The 9,874-nt window shown below is 50.3% G+C and overlaps 1 protein-coding gene across 2 annotated transcripts in view; it reads right to left on the bottom strand.

Moving 5' to 3' along the window:
- Positions 1-6,861: 6,861 nt before the first annotated feature.
- LOC109925409 (zinc finger protein 420-like) overlaps positions 6,862-9,874 on the bottom strand; it is a 10,735-nt gene continuing 7,722 nt past the window's right edge. For both annotated transcript variants that reach the window (XM_048620653.1, XM_048620655.1), the window contains exon 3: positions 6,862-9,744. In XM_048620653.1, coding sequence (XP_048476610.1) covers positions 7,126-9,744 — 2,619 coding nt within the window. In that variant the 3' untranslated portion in view covers positions 6,862-7,125. The remainder of the gene's footprint in view (positions 9,745-9,874) is intronic.

Here is a 9,874-nt window from a genome sequence, read left to right as displayed (position 1 = left end):
TGCTGCTTGGCCTGCTGTGTTCATCCAGCCCTGCACCTTGTTGTCTCGGATTCTCCAGCATCTGCAGTTCCTACTATCATTGATGGGATACTGCACTGTTCATTGTACATTCTGCAGACACGCTGCACAGGAAAGACAACTTATGGAGCCCAGTGTAGCAGCACAGATCAATCAGACCAGCTTTGACCTGGATGGCTTTGTAATTCCAGTTCTGAGTTGAACTCTTCCTATCAGGCTGTAGACAGAAATACCAGCGCAGACTGCGCTGCAGTCAAGGATACAGAATGTGGTCTGGTGGGATCCTTCCATTCCCAACTGCTGATGGAGCTGCCCACATCCATCAGGGCACAGCCATTGCGCTGGGTCTGAGGTGGTGGATTGGTGAAGGAGGTTAGGAATACTGTGGTGAGTAACCCCCCCGCCGACTCCCCCCAAAGCCTGTCCATCATCTACAAGGCACGAGTCAGGAGTGTGATGGAATACTCCCCACTTGCCTGGATGGGTGCAGCCCCAACAACGCTCAAGAAGCTCGACATCATCCAGGAAAAAGCTCGCTTGATTGGCACCACATCCACAAACATCCACTCCCTCTGCCACCAACTGCACCTTCCAACCCATGACAACTTCCAACTGGAAGGACAAGGGCAGCAGATACATGGGAACACCAGACCCCTGCAAGTTCCCCTCCAAACCACTCACCATCCTGACTTGGAGATACATTGCCGTTCTTTCAGAGTATATGGTTACTGGAAAACGAACAGGATTAGATTTTTTTTTAAAAGAAGTAAAGTTTGTGGTAAATCCCAAGCACTCGTTATAGAAGCCTAAGAGGAGTATAGAAGGTGCAGGGGTACACTCAAAGAAATCAGGAACTTGAAGAGGAAGCTTGAAAAAACACTAGTTGGTAAAATAAAGGAAAATCCAAAGAAAGACATTTTATAAAATATGTTCTGGGCAAGAAAATAATTGGGTAAAGAGTAGAGCGCATTAGGGATTAATGTGGTAATCTGTGCAGGAACAAGGAGGTTATGATGGAGGTGTATATAATGTTAGACCACAGCTGGAGTACTGCGATTGCACTGGAGAAGGTGCAGAGGAGAATTACCGGGATGTTGCCTGGGTTAGAACAATTCAGCAGTGAAAAAAGATTGGATGAACTGGGGTTGTTCTCTTCAGAGCAGGGAAGACTGAGGAGAGAACTGATTGAGGTGTACAAACTTCTGAATAGCAGAGATAGAAACTTTTCCATGGAGTAGAGGGTTCAGTAGTGAGGGGGACATAGATTTAAGATTAGGATGTTGAGAGGGGACTTAAGAATTTATTCACTCAGAGGGTAGTGGGTATCTGGAACTCTCTGCCTGAATGGGTGGTAGAAGCAGGAGCTGTTACAACATTGAAAAAGTATTTCAATGATCACCTGAAAAGCCACAGCACACAAGGCTATGGTCCCAGTGCTGCAAAATGGGATTAAAACAGATAGTTCTTGCTGTCCAGTGAGGACTGTAAAACTTCATAGTTCAGTCCCATTTTCCAGCTCTTTGTACCTAACCTTGATATTGCTACACACTGCTCCACTCCAGTTCACATCCAAGTTTTGTTTTATAAATGAGGATTCTCCCGCCCTCTTTGACTGTGACTTCCAGACCCTCACCACCCTCTGAGAGAAAACATTATGCCTTAACTTCCCTTTAATCTGACCAATCACAGGATCAGACCATCTGGAGACCATTTCAGCCCCCTGAATCTGCTGTGCCCTTCAATAATGTCACAGGTGACTGGTTTGCGGCCTCAACTCGAGTTTCTTGCTTGAGCCCCAGAGCCCTCATAAATCAAGAATCTATCTCAGTCTTGAATACACTCAGGGGTCTGAGCCCTGATCTCTGAAGAACATTCTCTGACATGATCACCAGCTTAAGTGCTAGGGTCAAGGATGTCTCACAGTGGCTACAGGACCTGGCGATGGGTGGGTGAACAGTCAGTGGTTATAGTATACATCAGAACCAACAACATAAATGAAAAATAAAGATATGAGGTCCTAAAAGCAGAACATGTAGAATTAGGAACTCACTTGAAAGGTAGGACCTCAAAGGTGGTTATCCATGGTTTACTACCAGTTCCATGTACTAGTCAGTGTAGAAATAGCAGGATATATTGAATGAATGTGTGGCTTGAGAGATGGGTTGTTTGCTTTGTTAGAGATCAAAAGATTTTGATTGTTTCACAGAGAAATATTTTGCCTTGTAGGTGGTGTCATTAGTCTGAATAAACCGTGAGTAAATCCTGTATTTCCTAAAATACCAGAAAGGTGTGAAAGGTTTCAAATTGTAAACAGAAGTAGTTTGTAGCCCAAGATGAAAAGGGAGTTGGGATAAAGGATGTATAATTAGCTTTGTAGCCAAGTAGAAACAGTAATGTTTCCCATTGGCACGGAGAAAGAGGGTTGAGGAGGCATTTTGAGGTCAGATTGCAGGCTTCCAACAGAAACATAGCTTTTTCTGGTGCAATCTGGAACCACGAGAGGCAGACAGCAGCAGATACAGGCAGCCTGGCTTACATCCTTATTGCCAACTCTATTTACCACGTGGAAAGCAGCTGGGAACTTGTGCTCAGACTAAGAGAGCATATTTCAGATCCCTGAACATTGGGACTGGTTCTGGGGAATGGTGGGACAAGTACAAAGTGGACAGGTTAGACCTAGGTAGGACCGGGGCTGAAATCCTAGGGCATGTATTTGCTAGTGTGGTTGGGGAACTAAAATGCCAGGAGGATGGCAAGTTGTGCAAGCAGTCAGACAGAGGTGAATAAAGGACAAGAACAAAAGACAAAAAAAAATTGAACCAGCAAAATGATAGGTGAAATAATCAAGGGTATGACATAATTGGGATTATAGAGACATTGTTGCAGGGTGACCAGGGATGGGAACTGAATATCCAGGGATGTATTCAGAATTTAGGAATGGCAGAGAAAAATGTCAAAGTGGTGGAGGAGCATTGCTGGTTAAAGAAGAAATTAATGCAATAGTGAGGAAGGATATTAGCTCTGAAGATGTGGAATCTGCTTGGGCCAAACTGAGGAACACTGAGGACAAGAAACATTGGGAGCTCTTTATCAAAGCCCCTTCAAACTGTGGTGGTAGTATTAAGGATGGCATTAAACAGGAAATTAGAGACGCAAACAATGGAAAGTTACAGCTGTAATTACAGTGAGTTTAATGTGCATTTGGTTTTGCTGTGTCTAATCAGTAACAATAACAAGGGAGAGGGATTCCTGGAGTGTCGACAGGATGGTTTTCTGGTTAAAACATCAAAGAACCAACTAGAGAACTGGCCATCCTAGAAGGGGTATTGTGTAATGAGAAAGGAAGGCAAATGTGTAGATACAGCAAGCAGTGAGGACGACAAAGGGCACATTGGCCTTCATTGTGACAGGTTTCGTGTACAGGAGCAGGGATGTTGCTGCAACTTTACAGGGACCTTGTGACTACACCAGGAGTAGTGTGCACTTTCAGTTCCTTATCTGAGGAAAGATGTTCTGGCGATGGAGGGAGTACAGTAAAGATTTATCAGGCGGATTCCAGAGATTGCTGGACTGACATATGAGGAGAGGTTGAATCAGTTCAGATTATATTCACTGGCATTCAGAAGAATGATGGTGAATGAAGGTAAATTCAGGTAGGATGTTCCCATTGATGGAAGAGTCCAGGCATTTTGGGCGGGGGGGGGGGGGGGGGGGGGGTCACAATTAAAGAATACACATTTACGACTGAGATGAAGAAAAATGACCCCACCCAGACAGTGCTGAGCCGGCGGAATTCACTACCACAGAAAGCAGTCATTAGGCACAAATAAAATTTCAACCACACAATCACTCTTTCTGCCTTTCCAAAACACAAAATCTAATCAAAAGATGCAATTTGTGCATCAGGCAGTCCTTGGCTCCAGTTGTGGTGGAGCATGTGATCTGAGGATACTCTGAAAGTGCAGTGACATTCACAATTCCAATGGCTCATGAAGCAGAAAGCATGGTTACAGTGCGTTATGAAGTTTCTATTTGGGGGCTGCGACTTGACGTTCGAGGTAAATGACGAGGCGGTTACCTGCCGTGGAGTTTGCCCAAAACCAAGCCCGAATTGTTTGCCTGTTAGAAATCAAAAGATTTATACCATTTCACAGAGGCAGTGCCAGCAATCTGAATAAACAGTGAGTAAATCTTGTTTCCCAAAATCCCAGAAAGGTGAAAGGTTTCAAATTGTAAACAGAAATAGTTTGTAGCCCAAGATGAAAGGGAGTTGGGATAAAGGATGTATAATTAGCTTTGTATCCAAGTAGAAACAGTAATGCTTCCCATTGGCACGGAGAAAGAGGGTTGAGGAGGCATTTTGAGATCAGGTTGCAGGCTTCCTTATGTATTCATGGCTATCAGTTTTATTTGGTGCAGTCTGGAACCACATTAGAGGCAGACAGCAGGAGACAGAGGCAGCCTGGCTTACATCCAAAGCAGAGGATATTGCCAACTGTATTTACTATGTGGAAAGCAGCTTGGAGCTTGTGCTCAGACTGAGGCAGAGTTCACAGGCTCTCCGCTTGGAGCTGGAGTTACAGATCTACAGTGCAACCTTCAGAGTTTTGGGAATAGATGGGCCCAGGCTGGGGAATTAAAAAGCAGGCAAGCCGTGAAGAGTCGAGAATAGTGAGATTGGAGGATAAAATGAACATAGGCTCTGTAGAAAATGAGGAGACTGGGGGAGATGGTTATTGGAAATAACCACAAAAAACGACAGAGGAATTAAACAAACATTTTGCATTGGTCTTTAGTATTGAAGTACCTTCCACCATAAATAAATAATATGGGAGAGGAATTAAGAAGTAGTATTAGATTAACTAATGGGGGTAAAGGCAGTAAAGTTCCTTGGCCCTGATCCAAAAAGAGGTAGCTACAGAGATAGAGGATGCACTGGTTATAACTTTCCAAGACTCCTTTAGATTCTGGAAACTTGTAATACTGCCAGTGTGACAACACCCTGTGGTCCTAAACACTCCCATAAGAAGCATCTTCTCAGCACTTAAGAATTCTATATATTTCAATGAGTTTATCTTTCATTCTTATAAAGTGTGGAGTATGCAGTCCCAATCTGTTTAGTCTTTGCTCACAGGTCAACCCCACCCCCCACCATAGTGAGGATCATCTGAATAAACCTTCTCTGAACTGCCTCCAATGATTTTCTTTTCAAATTAAGGGAAACAAAACTGCTCACCGTGCTCCCAATGTGGCCTCACCAGCACCTTGTACACTTGCAGTAAGATTCCCCTCCTCTTATACTCTAACCCCCCTTGAAATAAGGGCCAACATTCCATGACCCTTCCTGACTACCTGCTGCCCATGTGTTAGCTGTGTTTCCTGCACACGTACCCCACCACACACACACCCCAGTCCCTTTGCATTGCAGCTTATCTCCATTTAAATAATACTGTTCTTTTTCTGCCCTGCCTTCAAAATGTCCCACATTTCCACTTTTCAGCTTTTTGCCAACTTATTTAACCTAGCCATATCTCTCTCTAAACTGTGTGAATTCCTTTCGCAAGCTGCCGTCCCACCTCTTTTAGTATCATCTGCAAATCATCTACAGTACATTCACTTCCTTCCTGCAAGTCATTAACAGATATTATAAAACAGTTATGGTCCCAGCACTGATCCCTGTGGGACTGCACTGGTCAGGGGTCACCAACCTGAAAAAGAACCACATATCGCCCCCCACCCCCAACTCACTGCTTCCTGCCCATGAGCTAACTCTCTATCTGTGTCAATTTACTAACTCCAACAGCACGGGCTCATATCATCTGACAACTTGTTGTGAGGTCCCTTTGCAGCTCCAAATACAACACATTTATGGGTTCTCCTCTGTCCACTCTGGTTCAGACTTGAAAAATTAATAAATTAGTCACACTCTGCTTGATTATATTATTCGATTGGAGATAGTTCAGAGAAGGTTCACGCGGATGATCTCCAGTATGGAGGGATTATCTTGTGAGCAAAGGCTAAACAGACAGGGGACTCCATTCACTGGAGTTTACAAGAATGAGAGGTGATCTCATTGAAACACAGAGGCAGGGTAAAAGCAGAGAGGATATTTCCCATTATGGGAGAGTCTAGGACCAGAGGGCACAGTCTCAGAATAAAGGGGCAACAACTGAAGACTGAGATGAGGAGGAATTTCTTCTCTCAGAGGGTTGAGTGCCTTTGGAACTTCTTGCCACAGGGAGCTGTCGGGGCAGAGTCTGGTGTATATTTAAGATCAAGACGGATCAATTCTTGATCAGGAGGATTATGGGGACAAAACAGGAATGTGGATGCGAGGAACGTTGGATCAGCCATGATCCTATTGTATGGTGGAGCAGGCTCCAGACGCTGAATGGCCCAATCCCTTCTCATTACTTATGGTCTCTGGTCACTTGAGGGGACACTGTAACAGGAGATTTTCAGATGTGCTTCAGGTTAAGAATAAAAGAGCAAGAATATAAGAGCAACATTCCAAATTAAAGGGTAAACTCTTAGTTTAAAGGAACAACTTGTTTAAGTTGTGACATCTGGCACCCCGAGCTCTCTCTCTCTCGTCGCTAACGAGCGGAAGCTCAATTAATTTTCACGGCCTCTGCCACAACAGAGATCACAAGATGTACTGAGCACTGGCTCCTGGGGAGCTTGCAAACTGTTCTCCACCATTCAGCTCTCTCTGAGTTGAGAAGTTTCATGTGTCCAGTAGAAAACAACAAGAGACAGGCTGTTTTCTCGGCAGGGGGGCTGGCGTTGGTGGGGGGGGGGATCTGGGAAAGGCGCCGTGAAATGAAAAGGCCAAGACACGAGTTCAAGGAACAACTTCTGTATTTCACACTTAACAGGAAATTAAACTGGATCCCAGTCACCAACGTTGCCTGGGAGCAAGTCTCAGGCTAATAGGTAGCTCGAAAAAAACAGCGGGGGGGGGTGGAGAATAAACTCTTCAAAGTCACGTGCCTTGTAAACCTCGGTGAAATGTACAACATTGATGGCAGCCTGCCCCCACAGGAAGTCCGCAAACATTCAGCGTTTCTGCTCAGGCGGCAGGAGCGACAGCACAGAACTGCCTTTTCACACAAAGCCATCCACTTGGATGCTGTCGTCCAGGGTGGCCTGGTAGATCTCGATGGTCTCCACGATGGTGGTGGGGATGGCCTCGCTGGACTCGATGATGGCGAAGGCTTCGCCGTACTCTGTGCAGACGATGTGGGGCTCGGCGTGGGTGCGCCGATGGCTGCGCAGGTTCGACGGGGTCTTGAAGCTCTTGCCGCACTTGCCGCAGGGGTGAGGCCGCTCGCCGGTGTGGATTCGGCGGTGGTCCAGCAGGTGCATGGACTGCACAAAGCCCTTGCCGCAGGTCTCGCACTTGTAGGGCCGCTCGCCAGTGTGGGTGCGCCGGTGCTCCCGCAGGTGGTTGGACTGCTTGAAGGCCTTGCCGCAGTCACCGCACTTGAAGGGCCGCTCACCGGTGTGGATGCGGCGGTGCAGCAGGAGGCTGGACGAGGAGCCGAAACGCTTGCCGCACTCGTGGCAGGGGTGGGGCCGCTCGCCGGTGTGCCGGCGCTCATGCAGGGACAGGCCGGCGGCGCTGGCGAAGCTCTTGCTGCACTGGCGGCAGCCGTAGGGCCGCTCGCCCGTGTGGTTGCGCTGGTGCAGTTGCAGGCCACCCAGTGAGTGGCACCGCTTGCCGCAGCTCTTGCAGTCGTAGGTGTCGGTGCAGCGGCCCGAGCAGCGGTGCTCCTCCAGCTTGGAGCCGTCGGCAAACTGGCGGCCACAGTCCAGGCAGCGGTGCGGCACCTCACCGGTGTGTACAAGCCGGTGCAACTCCAGCCGCCGCTGCCTGGTGAAGCCCTTGCCGCAGTCCGAGCAGGTGTAGGGGAGCTCGCCGGTGTGGCAGTATTGGTGCAGCAGGAGCTTGGAGGCACGGGCAAAGGCCTTGGGGCAGTCAGGGCACTTGAAGGGCAGGTCACCGGTGTGAATGCGACGGTGCTGCTGGAGGTTGGACGACTGGGCGAAGGCCCGGCCGCAGAACTCGCACTTGTACGGCCGCTCGCCGGTGTGGGTCTGGTGGTGCCGCATCAGGTTGGCCAGCGTGGTGAAGGTCTTGCCGCACTCGGCGCACTGGAAGGGCCGCTCGCCCGTGTGGGTGCGCATGTGGTTCTTGACGTGCACCGGCTTGCGGAAGGCCTTGCCGCACACCTGGCACTTGTGCCGCCGCTCGCAGTTGTGCAGGCGCCGGTGCCGAAGGAGCTGCGACTGCTTGCCGAATTCCTTACCGCACAGGCCGCACTCGTAGACCAGCACAGTGCTGGGGCGCCCCCCGGGGGCGTCCGGCGCGGCACCGGGCTCCTCCTGCGCTGGCTGAGAGCAGCCGGGGGCCACCGGCTCCTTCCTCTCGGCCTCCTTCCTGGCCGGACCGCCGGTGGTTTTACTGGGAGCGGCGGCAGAGGAGTGTGTGCGTCGATGATAGAGGAACTTGGTCATGTTGTTGAAGGCCTTGCCACACTCGCTGCAGCGGTGCAGCGGGTCATCGGTGTGCTGCCGCCGGTGCTGTACCAGCGCCGACTCGGTGCTGAAGCCCTTGCCGCAGTCGGTGCACAGATACAGCACCTCCCCCTTGTGGCTACGGAGGTGCTGCTCCAGCGATGAGGCCTTCTTGAAGGTCCGTTTGCAATCTGGGCAGTTGTGGGCGCGGCTTAGGTGGGTCTTCTGGTGCTGCAGGAGCCGGCGAGCGCTGGTAAACACTTTGCCGCACTCGGCGCAGTCCAGTGACTGGCCCTTGCCGGGGGCGGCACCGGGGGGCTGTGCCAGAGCCGCAGAATCATTCGGTAGCCGGGGGGCCTCCGGCTGTGAAGGCGGCTCACCGTAAGCGGTCTGTGTCCCTTCCAGAGCTGCCGGGCCAGTCACATTCTCGTAGCAATGATCCCTCACCTCCCCCGGCACCATCCCCGGTACCCCCTCAGCAATCCCGCCCACAGATCCCTGTACCAGCCCCGAGATCCCCACTGCCCCTGGCACCAACCCAGAGTTCGCCACAGCCCCCATTTCCATTCCCGAGCTCTCCAACACTCCCTGTACCAAGCCTGAGGTCCCCAACCCTCCAAGGGAGCCCGGCAGATCTGCTGTGCCCTTGGCGGTGTGGTTTATATCCAGGCTCTGGGGAACTGGGCTCACACTCTGCGGGCAGTGGTTGGTGCTGTCGCCCAGGCCCGGCCCCCAGTTGCCCTCCTGGGCTCCAGGCGAGGAAGCTGCCTGCTCTGGGACAGATCCTGAATGTTCCAGCCAGCCCTGGCGACAGTCCATGGTACCAGTGTGCATGGGGCATTCCTTGCCGTGGGTGGACTGGTGTGCGAGCAGCAGCTGGGGGCTGGGGAAGTCAGCACTGCAATCCCCACACACATACCGCGCTGCGGGTTCCAGCCCCGTGAGCTCTCCCTTGTTGTCACCGTTGGGATATTCGGTATTCTCGGCTGAAGCAGCTTTAGTGTGCAGGCCCTGGTGCTGCAAGAACTGCTCCATGGTGCTGAGGAACTGACCGCACTCCGAACACTGCTGCAGTTGTTCACCAATCAGCATCTGGTGCAAACTCTCCCGGTTGTGAATGGCAAACTCCACGTAGTCAGCACTGCCCAGGTGCTCCTTGCTATGTAGCTGCTGGTGGTACAAAGCTTCCTCGGTTCTGGTGAAAATCTGCAGGTGGACAACACAGAGAGACACAGACAGACAGAAACACTGTGAATGACCAGCTCAACTTTATACCACACCACCCTGTCCCAGACACACACACAGCACGCTGCCCTGTCCCAGACACACACACACA

The sequence above is a fragment of the Rhincodon typus genome, chromosome 47 (genome assembly GCF_021869965.1).
Source record: "Rhincodon typus isolate 14 chromosome 47, sRhiTyp1.1, whole genome shotgun sequence".
Classification (NCBI taxonomy): Eukaryota; Metazoa; Chordata; class Chondrichthyes; order Orectolobiformes; family Rhincodontidae; genus Rhincodon; species Rhincodon typus.
This window is presented reverse-complemented; position numbering and strand designations above follow the sequence as displayed.